Source organism: Anomaloglossus baeobatrachus, chromosome 4 (assembly GCF_048569485.1).
Source record: "Anomaloglossus baeobatrachus isolate aAnoBae1 chromosome 4, aAnoBae1.hap1, whole genome shotgun sequence".
Classification (NCBI taxonomy): domain Eukaryota; kingdom Metazoa; phylum Chordata; class Amphibia; order Anura; family Aromobatidae; genus Anomaloglossus; species Anomaloglossus baeobatrachus.
This window is the reverse complement of record NC_134356.1, coordinates 384,269,077-384,291,649: the sequence shown is the minus strand read 5'-3', so window position 1 is coordinate 384,291,649 and position 22,573 is coordinate 384,269,077. Positions and strand designations below refer to the sequence as shown.

The 22,573-nt window shown below is 39.3% G+C and overlaps 1 protein-coding gene across 1 annotated transcript in view; it reads left to right on the top strand.

Moving 5' to 3' along the window:
- SEMA3A (semaphorin 3A) overlaps positions 1 to 22,573 on the top strand; it is a 376,079-nt gene that overhangs the window by 185,622 nt on the left and 167,884 nt on the right. The window contains exon 4 of the mRNA XM_075345229.1: positions 7,703 to 7,822. Within this exon, the coding sequence (XP_075201344.1) occupies positions 7,703 to 7,822 (120 nt within the window). The remainder of the gene's footprint in view (positions 1 to 7,702; positions 7,823 to 22,573) is intronic.

Here is a 22,573-nt window from a genome sequence, read left to right as displayed (position 1 = left end):
CCACCCTGCCCTGGAAGTGTTTTGCTAATGACCAATATGCAAAACTTGTCCGGGGCAGGGTTTATAATTTTTTTTGGGGAGGTTGTGTTTGTACACTACATGTGATCATGCTGATTTTACCCCAAATGTGAGCCAATCAAACACTGCACGTGGCTTGCACTTGGCTGTGTTTCATTCTTACCCAAGCACAGCGCTGCTCGCTTGAGTGGTTCGTACTTGTCACTCGCTCGAACCTTGAACCTGAACCTTAATGTTTTGGAGCTCTGTTTCCAAACCCGAACCTCAAACCTCGAGCCTCAGGTTCACTCATCTATAATCACAGCCGGGTACTGCTCATTCATCTCCTATTCATTTAAAACGCTGCCTTTGGCAGGGCTTTAAAGGAGACTGTGATTTTCACCATATGCAGCAACTATTAAAAACAGTGAAAAGTAAGAAAAAAGTTTTAAAAAACAAGTTAAAATCACACCCCTTTTAAAAATAAAGATAGTATAAAAAACACGTTTTATCACGACGCTCAAAGTCAGATCTATCAAAATATAAAAATAATTAACATGGTAAACACTGTAAACAAAAAAAATTCAAGAACGCAAAAATTTAATTTTTTGGGGTCACTGCAATACAACACAAAAAGTGTAAAAAGCTATCCAAGTGTCACACCTATCCTAAAATATCAATTAAACATTGTCTCTCCCTGCAAATCATAAGCCTAACACAGCTCCATCATCCAAAAAAAAACCATTACGGGTCTTGGAAAATATCAACACAACCCCAGAATTTATTTATTTTTTAAAAGTCTGATTTTCTTTTCCCCACTTACATAAAAAATTGTACGTTTGGTATTGCTGAATTGTGCTGATGAGGAAAATTGTACTGCATGGTCATTTTTACTACAAAATGTATACTGTAAAAACAAGTCACCCAAAAAAATATCAGAATTGTAGTTTTTTTTGTAATTTTATTTGGAATTCTTCACCCTTAAACTATATGCTATGTAGTAAAATGAATAGCGTCATTTAAAAGTAGTTCTCATCCCTCAAAAAAAAAAGCCTTTATATGTCTATGTGGACAGAAATCTTAAAATGACAATTGGCCTCGCCGCAAAGGGATTAAGGCACAGTATGTTCTGGAGTAAAAATTCCAAGACCTATAAGAATGTGTTTCAAATTTTAGGGCAGTTTTATGCGATATTTTGTGTTTCTCATCAAAAACATCTACTTTTTAGCTAAATAAGTAGCAGTCATTGGAAAACAGGTATTCCGCAACAAGAATCCATTACAATTACTTTCCTCTTTCATCCGATTAAAACACACAGAAATAAACACCACGTGTCATGTGAACTGTAACATACTATGCATTTTGGATTGCTTCATCATGGTGCAATACTTTCCCTTCCTTGTTATACATGTATCTGAGAATCCTCGGGCTGCATTATGAAATTATTCTAAATCTGGGTAAATAAGTTTTTTAAACTTATAGTATTCATATCCAATTTTAATGCTTTGTATTGATGTTTGTGAAATCTGAGCTATTCAGTAGTAGTAGTAAGCCTAAGGGTCCCGTTACATGTAGCAACGTTCCGGTGATCCCGACAACGATGCGACCTGGTCAGGATCGCAGGTACATCGCTACATGGTCACTAGTGCGCTAGCAAACAGGCAAATCTAAGTAACGACGCAGAAGTGATACGGCGATCCATGGTGGTCGTTGGGACCCTGTCACACAGCAGCTATTCTGATGGGCGTTGAAAAGACAAAGCAAAAACACAGCGATGCATGCTTCCCAGTGGGACACCAACGATCAAAAAGGGAACCAGGACATTCAGGTACGATCGGCGTTATCGCAGCGGGGAGCCGGTCGCTGCTGTGTGTCACACATGGTGAGATCGCTAGCAAGGTCACTGTTGCGTCACAGCGATCTTGCTAACGATATTGCTATGTGTGACGGGGCTTTAGGCTACATATTAACATTTGGTAATTTTCAATTTCTGGTAGGATCGTGGAATTAGCACAAAATGACTTCAATATCTCCACATGCAAAACAAGACTATATGCATTGACTGGGGTGACATTTCTGGCATACTATATGCTGACACTTTTCATGAATAGAACAGGCAGACATGACCATGTCATGTCCCACGTCTGCTGCTCCACAGCCCTGGCCATATTTGCACAACTGATCCAAAGTGGCCTTGCACAAAATTTTTATGCAACTCTGCTATTCTCAAACTTTTCAAAGCTTTTTTTCCACTTTTGTGATGAAAAATATTTGAGGAATTAACTCACTGGTGTAATGGGAATTCTGAACCTGCTCCATACCCACCTAAAATAAATAAATAATAAAAAAGACAACAATCCATAGAATTTTCCAAAACACAAAACTGATTAGCTGTATAATATGTAATGACATAGGAGGAGAAAAGGAGACAAGGCAATGTTTGTGATTAGAAAATACATTTTATTGATTAAAATCACATATTAAATAGATGCAATAAAAGATATGTTGTTATTCAGATTAGGTCTAACAAAAGTATGGAGAACAAGAAATGGTTTATATTGGAGCATAAGCTTGCCACACAGAACCAACCAGGTGTTTATATATAGTAATGGAATCTAATACGCCACCATGTCAAAAGACAAGGATATGTTATCACAAAGTGATATTCCAAAGGGAACACAATATAGTCAAATATTGGATGTAAATATATACCTGCAGTCAGGTTTAAAATTAAAGTGTCCCCATCGGAACTCACTGTGAAGTGAAACAAAATGGGAAGGGTTAATTCAATTGCTGCACAGGTCAGAAAACTATAGGGCGTTTTTGAATCAAAGCAAGAATATACATGTTAAATGCCCAAGTTTGGAGAAGCTGTGCAGACAGAGAGAAACTCCATGTGGAGGGGTAGGAATTAGATTGCAGTACCTGGTGGTATGTGAAAGGCTGGTTCTGGTGGCAAGAGTAACCTCCTGACAGCTGTTTCGCAGCACGCTTTTTCAGAAAGGAAATGTAATGATTAGAGTTGAGCAGACCCATGGAAGTTCGGTTCAGGGGGTTCAGCTGGACTTGAGTTAATGTTCGGTTTGGGACTCGGACTTAACCTGAACCCCAATGGAAGTCACTAATTAGGCAGATCGGGTCTCCACCCACATGCGTCCAGCCGTAAACAGATTACTTCAAGGGGCAGGTGGGCGGTGTTTTTTTAATTTTTTGCACACTACATTGGATCATGCTGTTGTTACCCCCAGTGCGAGCCGATCAAACACTGCAAGCGGCTCACGCTGGGCTGAGCACCAAGCGTACTAGAGCACAGTGATGCTCACGCAAGTGGTTTGCTTACAAAAAGCACCTGAACTCTGTTTTCTTGGGGGGTTAAGTCTTTTTTTGGCACAAACACCAAACCTTGGGTTCGCTCATCTCTACCCAAGTTGTGTCCTGTACAAAGACCATATAAAACATATTAAGTACATACATAACTGACAAATCCTTTATCAGAAATGCTACCTCATAAACATAAAGCAGTTAGTGATAAATGGGTTTCCAGGTAAAACTACACCTCAAATATGCATAAATTATATAACCTGCTTCTGTTATCACAGGTATCCCAATCTTCAGCTATCTTTTTCTTTCATGGGTTCAGCAGCCCAGTTTCTGGATCTTTACCTGACACAAGAGAGCAGTTCCTCTGTTAGAACATGATGAAAGTTGTTTGTAGTGGAGGCTGACTGCTCTTTTTAATCTCTTAAACTGTCCAAAAGAGTCTGACTCTAAAGCACCCATCAAATTTAACGACTTACCAGCGATCCCAAAAACTATGCGACCTCATAAGGATCGCTGGTAAGTCGCTGGGAGGTCGCTGGTGAGATGTCACACAGTCAGATCTTACCAACGATGCAGTCAGTAACAATCGGCGACCTGTATAACGATCTCGGCGGTTGTTGGGACTGTGTTAGGAGGTCGTTGGTAGGTGTCAAACACAGCAATCCATCCTGCCCAGCAGGACATCGCCTTTGAACAAAATGGTCAAGAACATTCAGCAATGTCTAGCGATCTCACAGCAGGGATCTGATCGCTGGTAGGTGTCACACATAACGAGATCGCTGGTGGGATCGTTGCTGCATCACAGAAACGGTGACTCAGCAATGATCTCATTAGCGATCTCGTTGTGTGTGAAGGGGCCTTAAGAACCCATCATTCATGATAGCAATAAAATGTGATGAGTTGAGCCACTGAACGAAGTGTCCAAACACACTCGTTAATTGTACATTAAATTGTTTAGTTGAGTAAAAAAAATTTAACTTTTGAAATTTATGCAATGTAAATGGAGATTGTTTTTTTAAGGATTTGCCTGACAAAAAAGTGGAATGCAATATAAAAGGTTGATTGTGTTGCAAGGCAAGAGTTCAGCAATAGTTGAAAGATTGGAACAAGAACAAATTTTCAGTTGGTGCGAGTAGTACATATTACAATTAAAGAAGTGAAAAAAATGTTTGATATTCATGATTATGCATCAGTGGAAATGTTTGTAGAATACTTTATGAATTCCTGAATTCATAATAAATCATATCAATTGGGATTTGAAAGTTAAACACATTTATATTTCAGATTCTGTCAGTGTGAACAGTGCACAATGTTCGATGTTACTATGTAACAATCACTATTCAACCAAATTATTCACGATTCTTGTCCTGTGTAAACACTTGTCTGACGTATTTTGCTAGTCATGAGTTACAATCATATTGTTCATTGTTTATATGACTACCTTTTTCGGCCAAGGAAAGTCTGTGATTTACGTTCAGTGACGTAAAAGTATTTAATAAGTAGCTCTAGCTATAAAATTGATCACAGATCTAAAAGACAAATTAAAAGTTAAAAAGAAAATAAAACAACTGTGTGGAATTCTGTTCACTTTCACAATTATATTCCATTATTTTTGCTTTATTTATAGTACAGCTCTATGTTTTGTTATTATGTTGGGGAGATAAAAGACAACATAAAACATTAGACGTTTAAACCACATTTGTTGATGCTCAATGCTCAAATAAAGAAATGTTCATTGTGTCTGCTCTTTTCCCTGAATCGGAGCCATAATTTAGATATACTCTGTCCTTTGTTTCCACTGAACTGCTGAAGATGTGAGAATCTAGACGTGTGAAGGACTCTGCCGATGAGGCAATGTCTATTTAGGCCCTGGGCCAACAATAAGGAGAGAGGTGTACTGTGGTTATGACACATATACATACACATAACACCTTTGGAACTGTTCTTTCTCAGGGCCGGTTGTTTGCACACAGCTGTGAAAAGCAGTTGGGTTAACAAAATAGTAGACCTGTGCTTCTTTCTAAGTGCAACAAACGTTAGTACAGCAAAGCAAAATCTGCCTTGTGGGTCAAAATTGCGTCATGTATCATACAGCATAGGGTAATATACAGATGTAAAAAAAATGGATGCAAAGGCATAAAAAGTTGTTCATCCCTGTATAACCCGAATTTACTCCTTTGTACAAAAATGTTTTAAGGCCAAGATCAAATCAAATGTTAGTGGACAGTAAGATTTTTTGAGAATTCACCACTGGTTATGATACACTAGAGCAGAAATATCAAAATCAGGGCCTTAAAGGTCAATGTCGCTGGTGCAGTTTTTATGTGGATTTTACACAGCGTATCTCAAGCATTTTGGCAGCATTTCGACTGTGTTTCCGCATCAAAATTCACATGTGTTACATGTGTTTTGTTTAGAATTTTACCCAATAAATTGCAAAGGGTGGAGATGCAATCAATTCCACGCAAAGTGTTGATATGCTGCAGATTTTACAACCCAAATCACCACTCTAGGCAGGGACAATTTAACTGATCAACTTCAGTGTTATAACCCTAGAACACGCAACCATAGAAATCTACAATAGAAAACAAGTAACCTAGCAGGCCTGAAAGGCCCCAGGTATGCGTTCTAAGGCTATGTCCGCACGTTGCTTTTTACCTGCTTTTTACCTGCTTTTTTGCTGCTTTTTCAACTGCAGCGTTTAATGCCAAAATGGATGTGTTCTGCTTTTCAAGCAAAGTCTATGGGAATTTGGGTTTCTTGTCCGCACTATGCTGTTCAAACTGCAGCCTTTTTATTGCAGAACTTTGGTCAAAAACTCAGCTTTGCAGTGCAAAACCCAAATGGCAAAAACAATTGACATGTCAGTTGTTTTTGCCATTTGGGTTTTGCACTGCAAAGCTGAGTTTTTGACCAAAGTTCTGCAACAAAAAGGCTGCAGTTTGAACTGCATAGTGCGGACAAGAAACCCAAATTCCCATAGACTTTGCTTGAAAAGCAGAACACAACCATTGTGCCATTAAACGCTGCAGTTGAAAAAGCAGCAAAAAAGCATGTAAAAAGCAGGTAAAAAGCAATGTGCGGACATAGCCTAAGGGTAATCGTTCAATGCTGATTTTCCACACAGAAAATCTGCATCATATCTGCATTTACTCGAGAAACTTGTATGTTTTCTCTCTGTTTGCTTAAAAGGAACCTGTCACTAGGTTTTTCCCTTATGAGCTGCAGTCACCACCAGGAAGCCCTGATATACAGCATTCTAAAATATTGCATTTAACTGCCAAGGCCGATCTGTAGAACTTAAAAAAGACCTTTAATTATATTCACCTGCGGCTCGGTCCGGTGCGATGGGCGTTGCTGGTCTTTATCAAGGGCCTACTCCCTGTTTGCGATTTCTCTCTCTTCTTTTCCTGATTTGTTTGAATGACACATCCAACATCATCCACACAGAGTCCTCTGTTGCACTCCTGCACATTTCTCTCTGCCCTGCTGAGCAAAGTATTGCAGTGCGCATGTGCTGGCAGTCTTTGACCTTTCCCCACACCTGCACATTACAATGCTTTGCCCTGCCTGCAACATGGCAGTGAGAAGTGAGATTGCACAGGAGCATGATGGAGGACACTGTGTGGGTGATGTGGGTCACATCATCTTTTCGAAGCAGTGAAAAAGGACAGTGATCGCAAAAAGAGAGGAGGCGCTGGATCAAGATCAGGGAAGTCCATTTGACTGGACAGCCCCATAAGTGAGTATAATAAAAGATCTTTTTGATGTTCTACAGATCGGCCTGGGAACTTATATGCAGCATTCTAGAATACTGTATATAAGATCTTACTGGTAGTGGTCGCAGTTTATATGGGAAAGACCTGGTGCTTCAGTTTGTGGTAAAAAATCAAAAATCTAGAATACAGAAAAACCTCTGTACCCAAAGGTATTTGTGCATTTATCTCTAATTTAATATTGCTTGCTTGTTGTACCTAATGCTTTGTAGTACATACATAGATGTAAATATATGTAAGATATACATTTTAGGGTACATTCCCACAGCCATGTGAATTGTCTGAGTGCTTTTCGGATTCTTTATCGAAAATCACTCGGACCCATAGAGTGTCACAAATCCATTCACATATGAGAATTATGGATCCGAAAATGGGATGTATCAAACTGTGAGGATGTCCTATTCTGATGCTGAGGATTAGAATGGGACATAGTCAGTGGTCTGTGTGCGCTCTGGTAAAAAATAAATAAAAAAATCCAACAGCACACACAAAATGCCCATTATTATTATTGTTTGGATTATTATTACAGTTGTTTTATGTTATACACTATTAAGTCCGTATGAAAACACTAAAAGCTAACATTACCTTCTTTTTTTTTATTTCCACAGAGAGAATGTGCAAATTTCATTAAAGTTCTTAAATCTTATAACCACACTCACTTGTATGCCTGTGGAACTGGAGCTTTTCACCCTGTCTGTACCTATATTGATATTGGCCACTATCCTGAGGTAAAATTATAAAATTTATTTTTTCAATATGTCAATCTGATGTTACTGAACGTGGTAGATCATTAGCTAAGTGTGTCATCGCTATTGCCGAGCCCACTTGTAAGGTTCCAGCTGCCATCTTCTCATTCAAGCATGAGGAAATGATGTATGGGCTGATATAAATACAGAAACAGAGCCACTCCTGTACATGTATACATTTTATACATTCATAGCATATTTATGGAAACCATGAAAGCCATTATTCAGTCATGTGGAATTAAACATTATGGTTTTTACCAAGAATGTGAAACGTCCAAGTATAGTTTATTTATTCTTTACGAAATACTTTTTGCTTTGTCTCAAAATTGTATTTTTATTGGAGTGATTTTAATGAAATGTGATGTGAATTCAATATGGGGAGTTTCTTTTCTAATTATAAATATAACTATATTTTCCAGGGTGGTTTTCAGGAGGCCTGGTGCCACCCTCTTGTCATCAGCTTACTTATCCATGAGCAAACACCAGTCTTAAAAATCTGTGACTACATTCAGTAAAGTCCATACCGGTTGCTATTAATCTTGTAGAAAAAAAAGGTTGACTGGAAATTATTGAGAGCTGGATTATGAGTAGAAAGCAGCTCTGGCATAAAATAAACCATACCAACTGACTGTGGAGAACATGGAACACGTTTTTACTTCAGCCTGACTTTCCACAAAGGGTTTGATCATTCACTCATCAGCTTGTAATTCTGTCTGTCCATTGGCAGGAGCTCAAACTTTAAGTAGGAGAGGGAACTGCACAATGTATAGAGTGGTTGTGACTCCGTGCTTCTAGATTTTATTGAAAGCAGGAATGAGATATGGACTGAGACGGTGAGGCCTATTTAACAACTGTTTGGCAGCTCAGCCCAGATGAGATAAAAGTAGAAAGCACAGTACCTCTGGTAAATGCATGTACTGGATGTATTGGCCAAGTTGGGATGTAAAATAGGCAGTGTTACGAGAGACTGATGTGGAGAGAGTGAATCCTGCAAAATTAACATGCTGTTTCATTATTTTTGCATTTAGATCTCTTTATACTCTAAATATAAATAAACTGTTCCATAAAAAAAAAATCAAATCAGGAAAATAGGGCGAAAAAGCAGTTGTAAGAAGACCATGCCCCTGTTTACTGCTTGATAATGAAGTTTTATACAAAAAAATCAATTAGTAAGAATGAAATATACAAAGTGTTATTTAATATGTAAAATTAAATAGGATCTGTAAACCCAATATAATCAATATGAGGTGTGGGGTTCACCCTTTAAACAGCCATTGTGATAATTGAAGGCTGCTGTCTATTATGTGCTTTATGTACATATAGGCTGCCTTATATTAAGATCACTTGGTTATTGAGAAGATCCACAAGTAGACCACAAAACAATCAAACCTGTTTGTAGTAGACATTTTTCTCATTCTTTTTCAAATACATGATTTGATTCTTGAAAAAAAGTTAAGAGAATATTCTATCGTTCTAATCTATATATATATATAGATGTATTCGGTTGTCAATGCTCTTACAGTCTGCAGAATTGCCACTAATTGAAGATGAGTTATTCAATCCGATGTGCTTTGACTTGAAGTCAAAGTTCCTGAATATTGAAGGTCTCGGCAAATTCAAACAAATTGTGATTCGATTTGCATGTTATTGAGAAGAAAAAAAAAGAAAAGCAGAGTGACATTTCATTTGTTGCAGAAGTTTGCATCAGCTAGAGTGGAAGCTTGTGATGTTATGTTTTGGCTTCCCCATAATACCTTGCAGCGATTACATCACATAGTGTAGCATAACAAATCAGGGTGAAGTATCATAGAGACTGTAAAAGATGAGAGAGAGGAAAGCAGCTGCCGTTTTAGTGTTTAACAACCTAGGGATATGAGGTCAGAGTGAACAGCAGTAGAGATCAGCAAACCTTTGGAAGTTCGTTTCGGCAGTTACAGTCGAACCTTAGAAAAGTTGGATCTGGACCTCAATGGAAGTCTGAAATTGGGCAGTTTGTGGCTCCATCCACATGCTGCCAAACATAAGCAGAACACCTCCAGGGAAGGGTGGGGTTCTTCACTTTTTTTGTGTGTGTTTGTGTGCACACTACATCGGGTCATGCTAATTTTACCCCAAGTGTGAACTGTTTAAACACTGCAAGCGGCTCGCACATGACTGAGCATCCCACATACCCAAGCACAGCGTTGAGTGGTTTGCACTCATAACTCACTTGAACATCAAATCCAAACTTTGTTTTTCTGGTAGTTGGCTTGCAAACCCCAACTCCCAACATCGAACTTCAGGTTTGCGCATCTCTAAACAGCACATCATTACAGGTATGAATAGAAAGGCCTAAATTTCATTGTAGCCCGAAGGAAACTTTTAAATGGGAGTGGTAGTCTCAGGCTAGGAATAATAATACAAAAATTCAAGTGATAGGGAAGCGATGGATCTGCATAGTCAGTGTGACTGTGAAGTCAATGATCTGTGATATACTGCAGTAAAACCCTTTTTTATTTTAAGACAAAGTAAAAATTACCACATTCCAGTAACAGTGAATGCAACTGTCTTCTTCAAAAAGTGTGCATGTAATAAGGAGAATATAAATATTTTCTGTTCATGATTTTTGTAGTCAAGTATTAAAGCATGGCTACATACCACCTGACTACAGCACCCTTTTACAGGTGCTTGCTTTTGCTACATAAATGTAGATAATTTTCCTTATCCTGTCTCTTTCTGGTAGCCAGATATTTTGAGGTCACTTGAACATTACTAAAGACTCAGACAGTTTGGTCCAGGTGTCATCCGTTTTACTCAGATGAGAAATAAAATGGTCCTCCAGCTTTTCCTTTCAACCAACCCACCAAAAAATGGATATCACACACATGGCATCCGAGTACCAATTTTAGGATCAATATCAGGCATGTCTCCATGATTTTGCACAGGCCACTTGGTCTGACAAAAAACATTGAACATGTGAACAGTCCCAAAGTCTATCATAGATAAGAGTTCTAGCCATGGAAAAAGTCTTCTGAATGATCCATTAGTCTGTATTTTTGTTAAGGAGCTCAATAAGGGTTTAATAAAATTCTGAGAGGCCTTAGAGCACTGTTACCCAACACCAATCTTCAAGGCCCGCCAACAGTGCATGTTTTCAGGATTTCCTTAGCATTTCAGAGGTGTTGGAATCATCCTGAAAACACACTGTTGGCAGGCCTTGAGGACTGGAGTTGAGGAACACTGCCTTAGGCCTCCTTCAAACGTCCATGTCTCCGGTACTTCTTTGGTCAAATTCCTCATGTGCCGGAGACACGGGCACACGTAGACCCATTGAAATCAATTGGTCTGCGCTCACGTGTGTGTTTTGCCATGGACCTTGTGTCTATGTGGAGCATACCTGTGCCCGTGTGCTCCACACATAGACATGTCCATTTTTCTATGGCATCAAGGGTGTTATTCGGACCGGAGACAGACTGCACGGATGTGATCCGTGTGATACGCACCGGAGAAAACACATGTGTCTGTGAATTAAAAGGAATTTCTATACTCGCCTTCTCCAGCACGCCTGTCTTTCCCACTGCTGGCACTTGCTTCTGACCCCCGCTCATTATGCTCATCGCATATTCACTCCACTGCGGGCTGGAAGCAGCAGCAGCGGGGAGTCGGCAGGAGCGGAGACCGAAGATCAGAACCACGGACAGCAACGCTAGGGACAGGTGAGCAGAAAGTTCCTGTTCTCCGTGTGTTATCACGGATAGCACACGGAGAACACACATGTGCCATAAACATGGCACACGGAGGGCAATACACACCTTTGACACATCCGTGAAAAACGTGTGTAATTTTCACAGACGTGTGAAAGAGGCCTTAGAGGGAGATTTGCAGTATTAAGATTCATTTGCCACAAATTACATTTTTGGGAAAAATTTGTCAAAGCTGGTAAATTCAAATTTTAAAACAATCACTCATCTCTACCCCTGATACATATGAGCACAAGCATAAACTAACCAAAATATGTTCTTACTTTGTACTTCTGAACCAGTTTGAATTACATGACTGTTGGATTAATGTCCTATACTGTTTATTTTATAAAAAAAATAAATAAAAATAGCTACAATAGTCATTGGATCCTGCTGCTTTTTTTTCATATTTAGCATACAATGTTCATTTAGTGTCCCAAGATATCTGTGGACAAATGCCGTTCCGTGACCAAATGACAACATGTTATTATGATAAATTGGTTAGAGGTTTATATGACTTCTACATCTTTCTCATATCTGCTAAGAGCACATAAGCCATAAAGTAAAACTTTTCCTCTTAGAGAATATCTCCATGGAATGTAGACTTTTGTGCTTTACCTGTCCCCTCAGGCCTCTAATCCATAGTAATAACCAACAGGAAATTCTTTCTCCAACGTACAGTTTTTTTTGTGACAGTGTTAGCAGAGGGTCACTATGTATGGTGGTAGGGTATATAGGTTAATTGTTCTTATTTTTGAACACATGTATTATGTTTACTTTTTATTTTAATGATTAATTAGAAAGCAGTCTAAAAAATAAACACATTTGTGCTGCAGATTGGGGATTTAAGAGGGGATGCAGTAAATTTGTGACTACTTCAATTATTCTCTTGTGGCATGCTTCCTTATGTTTATTGCAAAACATAAAAACATGTTGGAATCTTTGTAACCGTTCCATTTTGACCATTTTTTTTATTATTGGTAATGGAGTTAGTTACATTGATATTAAAAGGTTTTACCTCTTTATTCTTTATTTCTTTTCCACTATTTGACATTATTTTTATTATTATTATTATTATTATTATCAATAATATTGTCCCCAAGTTCTTTAAAGTAAATTTTTTCAATATTGTTTTACAAGATATATAAGATAAATTTTCCATTCTCTGTATATTTTTTTAAAAATGGGAAATTATGTACCTTTCTACATAAGATATCATGCACATACCTGTATAAGAGGACATGCAGTCTCTTGGATTGTTGCACTTGCCGCTCTTTCAATTCTCCTTTTATACTTTTAGTTGAATTACTATTAATGCAACATCTGATACAGATTGTATATATTAGCCATTAGAATACAAATATGCACAGTATCTGCCCTTTCACATAGTGTTTCAATTCCTATTTATTTCAATCTATGTAAAACATAGAGATTTTTTTTCTACATGCATTCCACCACATGTTTTTGAAGTTTTACAGGGAAGCTTCTAACAATATGCAGTATAAAGAACATGCATTTTCTTTTTCATTCATTGTATTGGTGCAAACCCAATGAAAAGCATAAAAACAATACAAAAAATACAATACAAAAAATACTATAGGGCAGGATTTTTATCATGATGATAATTTAAATGTGTTAATTTTTTTGTACCAAATTTAACAAAGTATTTTATGATACATTTATCTTACCGATCTGGAACCGATCTTACCAATCTGGAACTCTCTTCCTGAGGAAGTGGTGATGGCCAACTCACTGAATGAATTTAAGAGAGGAATGGATGCTTTTCTTGATAGCAAAAGTATAGAAGGTTATAAATAGCATAATCTTACAGGTAGATAGAAGAGCGACCAAGATTATTAGAGGAATGGGTGGGCTGCAACACCAAGACAGGTTATTAAACTTGGGGTTATTTACTTTGGAAAAACAAAGGCTTAGGGGGGATCTAATCACAATGTATAAACATATGAGGGGACAGTACAGAGACCTTTCCAAAGATCTTTTTACACCTAGGCCTGCGACTGGAACACGGAGGCATCCGCTACGTCTTGAGGAAAAAAGGTTTACTCATAATCACAGACAAGGATGCTTTACTGTACGAGCAGTGAGACTATGGAACTCTCTGCCGCATGATGCTGTAATGAGTGATTCACTACTAACATTTAAGCAGAGCCTGGAAGCCTTTCTTGAAAAATATAATATTACCACTTATGTATATTAGATTTTATGAAAGGGTCTTGATCAAGGGAACTAGTCTGATTGCCGTATGTGGAGTCAGGAAGGAATTTTTTTCCCCATTGGAGCTTATTTGACACATTGGGTTTTTTTTTCCTTCCTCTGGATCAACATGTTAGGTTACGGGTTGAACTAGATGGACTTAGTCTCCCTTCAACCTTAAAAACTATGATACTTTGATACTATGATCTAGAGATAAATGTGCCATAATGTGACATACAGTTCAGACTGTCAGTTGTATCCGTTTAGATTTCCTTGCGCAATCCTGGTCCACAGTCCATGTCAGTGCTTTCTTGCATTGGACAGGAATCGTGAGAATTTCCTGACTTAGATTATGAATGTTCAAAGGGAGTAGGAGGCAAAGGGGTTAACCACAGCATTGCCCTATGATGCATCAGACTGGAAACTTCTTTGGAAAAAGTGGTGATTTTTTTTTCTACGCATTTCGGTGCAATAGCTCCTTCAGTATATACATCTGTGATTAATCCTGAAGAAGGATCAATTGCTCCAAAATGCGTAGAAATAATAATTTTTTCCAAAGAAGTTTCCAGTCCAGTTTCCATACATCAGACGGCAGTACGGTAGATAACCACTTCACCTCTTATTCCCTTTGAACATTCAACTATGGGGACTGCAGCAGCCGTGAATTCTCTTCTACATGCCTTTACAGTGGTTGGTACTGTCACAACCCCCCCAGGTGAGCAACCTCTTATCTCATCTCATACCCGATCTCCACCCAGGTAAGACCCGATTTGCACCAATTTTCTGTCCAGATCTTCTATTATATTTTAGGGGATTCCAGGTTCAGCTTTTAATTTGCCGGGTTAGCGCGTCATCACTTGTGCAATGCACACTGTAGAAATGATGACACGCTAAGCCGGTGAATCACATGCCATTCCTGAGAACCTGGAAGCTCAGGAATTTTGCACAACTCCTTCTCATGACCTTGGAAAGCACTGACCGGGGTCATGGAAAGTGGTTGCCTCCCAAAAATCCACTCATTTTTGGTATCCATCTATATTGGCAAAATCAGAAAATGGTTTGGTGTGTATGGGGGCCTCAGGACTCTTCTCTGACAGAAACCACAAGAAATTCCAGGTGAGCCGAATATCCCTGTATATGGGAGAGTTAAGAGCTATTGCTGTCGGTTTGTCCAACAGCTATCTAATATGTTTGCCGGCCTTTAGCAAACTTCAACCAGCTTCTCCAACTGAAGCATTCCATTGTCATCTTGTTTATGTCACAGTTCTGCTGTTGTAAGCTAGTATAGCAAATACAAAGTGAAGATCCAGCACAATTTTTCTTAAGATCCAAAACTGTATTATAACCCTGTAAAAACATATACTATACAACAGACAATGTATTTTAAACATGTCAGTCCTAAATCAGCTATGATTATAGGGCTTTTCTGATTTTAGACAAAAGCAAACTGTTCTTTACTCACCCTCCATTGGTCCAGCACTGATCACATTAACAGCCAAGCATCTTTGCGACTCTGAGCGGCTTGTGCTACCTACTCCGGCACAGAGATCCTTTATTGACTCAAGCCTTGCAATGTGTCATTAGCACAGGGGTTTTCTAAAACTAGAAAATCCTTTAAAAGGCAAACCCCAGCTTGTATTGTGTTAGCTATTTTTTTTTCCAGATCTCAAAAGAAAATTGTTGTTCTGGATCTTCTTTCCGGTTTTTCTATTAGTGTAAACATTTTTGTTAATTTTTTACCTCTCTCCTATACTGGAGTGAGCAATAATTTGTTACTCATTTTTAAAAAAGTCACAATTTCATAAATTTAGCTAACCATGGAAAATGTTTCCATTCATCTTTTTAAGAAGCAAGTGCAGCAATTTTTGGCGAAAAACAAAAAAGTGTGCTAAAATATATAACTTTTTATTAACCAGACAAGTCTGCTCTATGTATTTAGACATTGTATTTTATTGGAGACTTCAAACTATAATCTGGTTATACACCACATTCCAAATTATAATGCAAATGCAGTTTTTCTTGGATTGTCATAAATGATCAATGCAAATGGCTCAGTACAATGTTCAAATCATCAACCGTTAGAGTATAAATCACATTTTTTTAACCTCCCAATGATAATAGTATTTTTCCAAAGCTAAACAAACTCAAGTTGTACTGTTACAGATTATTATGCACAATAGAGATTCCAAATACTTTATAGGTTGTAAATTCTGCAAATTCAACAAATCCCCATTTTCAATTCTCAAGAAGTCAGATTTGCTGAAATTAAAAGCTTTTCCAATCAAAAACAACTTAGTCAAAGTTGCATTATATATATATATATATATATATATATATATATATATATATATATATTTATATATATTTTCATTCACTTATATAGCGCTATTAATTCCACAGCGCTTTACATACATTGGTAACACTGTCCCCATTGGGGCTCACAATCTAAATTCCCTATCAGTATGTCTTTGGAGTGTGGGGGGAAACCGGAGTACCCAGAGCAAATACGGGAGAGCATACAATACAAACTCCTTGCATATGTTGTCCCTTGTGGGACTAGAACCCAGGACACCAGCGCTGCAAGGCTGCAGTGCTAACTACTGAGCCACCCCTTTTTGATATCACAATTTTCACAATTCTTTCATCTATTGAACTTGTGAGTTTTTGGATAGTTTCTGCTTAAATTTCTTTTAAAGATGTGTGACTAGCTTTAGAGATGAGCGACCTCAAGGTTTGGTGTTCGGTGTTCATACCACACACAGACTTTAAAAAAAACAAACAAAAAAACAAACAGTTCAAATTTGGAATTCAGGTGCTTTATGTATGAACACCACTTGCACGAGCATCACTGTGCTCGAGTACGCTCAGTGCTCTGCCCAGTACGAGCTGCTTGCAGTGTTTTAACAGCTTGCACTGGGGGTAACAACAGCATAATTAGATAATAATGAAAAACCCGTCCCTCCCGCCCTTAGTACTGTTATGTTTATGGCTAGCTCCATGTGGGCAGAGACCCGAACTGCCCAATTAGTGACTTCTATTGGGGTTCAAGTCCAGTCTGGGTCTCAAACTGAACTTTATCTAAAGTCTGGATGAAGCCGCCAAACCAAACTTCATGGGGTCTTTTCATCTCGAATTAGCTTCCCACAGCTGCTGTTTTAATGTTAAATGCCTAGCATCTTCATAGATATTTTGTAGTTACTCCAGAAATCCTTAATAGGGTTGAGGTCACAGGAGACTGATGACCATATGATGAGTTTAACTCTTTTAATGCCCAGAGCACCTAATTGCTCAGAGGTATTCTTTGAAATATGAGATGGTGCATTGTCATGAATGAAGTTGATTTTACTATGGTTGGTCCTGGTCTTTTTTTTTTTCCTATCATGGAAGAAAGTGGTCAGTCAGAAGTTCTAGAAACTTTGCTGAGCTCATTTTCACACCTTAAGTCACCCTAAAAGAGGCTTACTAGCTATTACCATGATTCTGGTCATAAACTTGACACCTCATGTCGCAGCCTTGTTGTGACATGGTGGCCATCCATCAACCATTCACTACTCCATGCATCTGGACTATACAGGGTTGCATGGCACTCATCTGTAAATAAGATTGTTTTAAAACTTGTCTTCATATATGTCTGAGCCTACTGCAACTATTTATGCTTGTGAATACTGTTTAGGGCTGGCCAAACAGTAGGTTTATGCACAGCTGTGAGCCTCTAAGGATTGTCAGGCTCCAGAGGCACTAGCAGTAAAGATGAGCAAACCTGAGGTTCGGTGTTTGAAATTTTATTTAAAAAAATTAAAAAAAAAACAGAGTTCGGTTGCTGTATGTACAAACACCACTAGCACGAGCATCACTCTGCTCGGGTATGCTCAGTGCTTCACCCAGTGCGAGCCACCTGCAGTGTTTGAATGGGGGTAACAGCAGCATGATCCGATGTATTGTGCACCAAAATAAGAAAAAAAATATGGAAAAACGCTAAACAAATTATCACAGGTGTTTCAGATTGATTTCAATGTTCCAGAGAACCCCGAGACATAGTACCGTATTTTTCGGACTATAAGACTTACCAGACCATAAGACGCACCCTAGTTTTAGAGGAAGAAAATAGGAAAATAAAATTTTAAGCAAAAAAATGTGGTCATGACACACTGTTATGGGGCGAGGATCTGCTGCTGAAACTGTTACGGGTGTAATGTCCCCAAATTCTCTACTAAGGTACCCCATTCTGGTAATGATCCTCCTGCCTTGTATGTGATCCCCATCCTTGTATACATGTTCCTCATCCTGGTATAGCCCCCATCCTGATAAATACCCCCATCCGGCTATATACTGTCATCCTGGTATAGCCCTCATCCTGCTATATACCCCCATCCTGATGATATCCCCATCCTGCTCATATACCCCCATCCTGCTATATACCCTGTATCCTGTGGCACAGAAAAAAAATAAACCTGTATACTCGCCTTTCCTCACTCCCTGCAGCATTGATCATCTTCCTCTCTGTGTCAGCAGCAGCACCGCTGACCTGTGTGGAGCCATCTCCCTGCAGCATTGTAATGTTCTCCTGTCTGCCAGCCAGTTGATCTGTGTGGAGACTAGCGGTGCGCACAGCGATGCTGTCATCCCTGTGCTCACCGCTCTCTACACAGATCAGCTGGCCAGCACAGACAGAAAGAGATCGCAAAGCTGAAGGGGGAACCTTGACAGGTGAGTATACTGATTCACTGCACCCCGCACTGATGATGATGCGTGGGGGGGCAGTGAATATAGCCGCACATGATCACTCCAGGCTGTAGTAGCCAGGGGTGATCACGTGGGCCGGCTGTTTACTATGTGCGCAACCCCGCCTATAATCCCGCCCACCTGTCAGTGCCGGCTTCAGCGCTGAGAGATGATGGGCGGGAGGATGGGCATGCATATGAAATGAGCGGGGGCACATGGTCACGGTAGGCTGCTATAGCCTGCTCATGCCGCCGATGACCCATTCCACCGCAGCACCCTCATTCCCCGCAGCCCTACATTAAGACTATAAGACACACCCCCCACTTTCCCCCAACATTTGGGGGGAAAAAAGTGTGTCTTATAGTCCGAAAAATACGGTACCATCCAGGACTTTATTTAAAAAAAAAATATTTGGCACTTAAATACAAATTATATAATAAGTAGTAACTTGGTATATACCACTCACCTACTAATTTCTGTGTCTGAACATAACATGAATATGATACATTAATGGGTTAATTTATTTTTTTGTTATATTCTACTGAAAACCTATTGATAAATACTACAAACGTGCATCTTTTAATTTCCAACAAGAAGTTATATACGGTGTATAAAAAACAACAAAGCTTTTTCTTAGTGAACATTCTTTTAATAGAAATAGCAGTAAAGATTTTTTTGTTGTTTTGCAAAGAAGAAAAAGACTGATTGCATGGATAGTTAATTATTAGGGATTTTTCTATGACATCTATCAAATTTCCCAGTCATAGCAATAATTTTCTTTGTGACAGATTAAAAAAATCTTCATAATATATTTCTCCGAGGTCCTGCTTAAATCATTACATGGCAATTAATCACTTGTTCTTTTCAGCTGTCATTTAGTGTATTCAGTTTTGCCCAAGCATATTTCATAATTATACATTAGTGTTTTTTCAATCTATTTGTATCTAAGTGACAGATATACAAGTCAGTAATTATATTGGAGTTGCTCTTTTAATGCCACTGTTCATGCTTTCACATGCAGCAAATAATAGTTTGGAATTGCCAGAAAATAGAGCGTACATTTATCTACTTTCCATCTTGCTATGCACTTATTTGTCATATCTATACAGTATTTTATGGCATCCCCAACCATAACTAATCTGTCTTTATAAGTATAATAATTTAAATAGTTTCTGTAATCACACTTGTGTTGGAAAATTAATTCAAGAATTATTTTATAAAATAAATGAGATTTTTATATTGCATTATGATACAAATTGTATCTGTGTATCTTAGTAAAAATGCCTGTTTTTTCATTTTCATTAGGCATTCTGCCCTTTTCTTTGAGCAGTATTTCTATATGTTTGTAAGTCAAGTACTCTATAACTTAAACAAATGACATCAAAGTACCCCCAAGGCTATTATCATACACTTCGCTGCACATTAAAAGCATAGCATGAAAGCAATGCAAATACCCCCTAGAGACTTTACATTGGGGAATCTAGATCCTAGAGTACCATTTAGCAGCTGCTTCTATATTCACAGATGTTTGACCTGTCATGTGACCACATGTACATTGGAGAGCAACAGTAATTGTAATGGGTCAAAGTTCCCCAATCAAATTCCAACCTTTATGGTGGCCATATATTTTCAATAGCTGTAGTCCTAATTCTCATAACAAACAAGCCCTACACATATTCTGCTCCACCAAGTGTGCAAGTTTTTTTCAGTCAGTAGAGAATAAGTCACTTTCCAAAACTTCTTAACAATCTATATTGACATCAAAGGATCAGTCGTTTTAAAACTTATACCTTATCCTGCTTTTCCTTGTTAAATGCCATTGATTGTTATATGACCCTTTCTTAAGGGTGCTTTACACGCTGCGACATCGCTAGCGATAGCTAGCGGTGTCGTGCGCGATAGCACCCGCCCCCGTCGTTGGTGCGACATTTGGTGATCGCTGCCGTAGCAAACATTATCGCTACGGCAGCATCACAAGCACATACCTTTGTAGCGAGGTCGCTGTGACAGCCGAATAATCCCTCCTTCAAGGGGGAGGTGTGTTTGGCGTCAAAGCGACGTCACTGCGGCGTCACTAAGCGGCCGGCCAATAGAAGCAGATGGGCTGAGATGAGCGGGACGTAATCTCCCGCCCACCTCCTTCCTTCCGCATTGCCGGTGGACGCAGGTAAGGAGATGTTTGTCATTCCTGCGGCGTCACATGTGTGATGCCGCAGGAATGATGAACAACATCGCTACTCACCAGACAACGATATTGGTGTTTGGACGACCTCTCCAACACCAACAATTTTTACCACTTTTGCGATCGTTTAAGGCCGCTCGTACGTGTCACACGCTGTGATGTCGCTAACGGCGTCGGATGTGCGTCACAAACACCGTGACCACGACGATATATCGTTAGCGATATCGCAGCATGTAAAGCACCCTATACACTGCTGTACTAATTTGTATTCTAAGATCCACAACGTAATGTTGATAAGGGGTAATTGCAATTTAAGATCTTGAATGGTCCCATAAATTCAGTTGCCCATAGGAATGCATCCTTAAAGCACTACTCCAGAATAATTTTTGCCTCTTTTTTTTCTTTAACACTGGAGGGGTGCCTGCTCCTGGTATTATATTCACAGTTTGGTGGCTTCATCCATTTTTGGCACCATCATGTGCCAAAAATGTCTGACTGGCGAAAAGTAAGACGTTACGTCATAAGCACTCAATGCATCTCTATGAGAGCAAAAACAAGGCCAGAATGAAGCTCTCAAATAATTGTATTGAGTTGTGACCTTCGTTGCGCTCCAAGAAACACTGCAGCCAAAAGCTGGTCACAAACTACCAGAAACCAATGGGAGCGGCACTGGAAAAAGATGAAGAGGTTAGCAGGTAAGTATAAGACAGGGGGCAGAACACTTGCATTTAAAGCAACACACCAGTGGTGAAATGTAAAAAAACCCCCACTGCTGGAGTGCTTAAAATTACGTTTCGATGACCGTAAAAATAATTGGGCTTGTTTTGTCCACAAACTGCCATCCTGACTGCCGCCATGTACTAATCCATATAGCTGCCTGCAATTAAATTTAACATTACCATCTCGAAAACAGACCAGAATAGTGACTGCTGCTTGTTTTGCCTTTGAAAGATAGCTTAGGTGCACTTGAACAGTCACTAATGTTTGGAGTCATTGTGCTGTCTATTGCACCCACAGATTGCACATACACCCATTTAAATGAAGACTAAAGGCCCTGGCACACACAGAGATAAATCTTTGGCAGATCTGTGGTTGCAGTGAAATCATGGACATATTGTTCCATTTGTACACAGCCACAAACCTGGCACTGATTGTCCACAATTTCACTGCAACCACAGATCTACCGCAGATTTATCTCTGTGTGTGACAGGGCCTTAAGGCGGGCTTTACACACTGCGACATCGCTAGCAATTGCTAGCGATGTCGAGCACGATAGCACCCGCCCCCGTCGTATATGCGATATCTGGTGCTTGCTGCCATAGCGAACATTATCGCTATGGCAGCTTCACACGCACATACCTAGTCGGCGACGTCGCTGTGACTGCCAAACAATCCTTCAAGGGGGAGGTACGTTCAGCATCACAGCGACGTCACTAAGCGGCCGGCCAATAGAAACGGAGGGGCGGAGATGAGCGGGACATAACATCCCGCCCACCTTCTTCCTTCCGCATTGTCGGTGGACAAGGGTAAGGAGATGTTTGTCGTTCCTGCGGTGTCACACACAGCGATGTGTGTTGCTGCAGGAATGACAAACAACATCGTATCTGCAGGAGTAACGACATTATGGAAATGAACGACGTGACACAGATCAGCGTTTTGTTTTTTTTTACGTTTTTGCGCTCGTTCATCATCGCACCTAGGATTTACACATTGCGATGTCGCTACAGGCGCCGGATGTGCGTCACTAACGACATGACCCTGACGATATATCGGTAGCGATGTCGCAACATTTAAAGCCTGCCTAAGGTGCAGAAAAGCTCAGTTCACCCTTCACTTCTGGTCTCAACATTAGAGTCATGTAAAGACCGATAAAGATTTTGAATTTTATCAGTGATG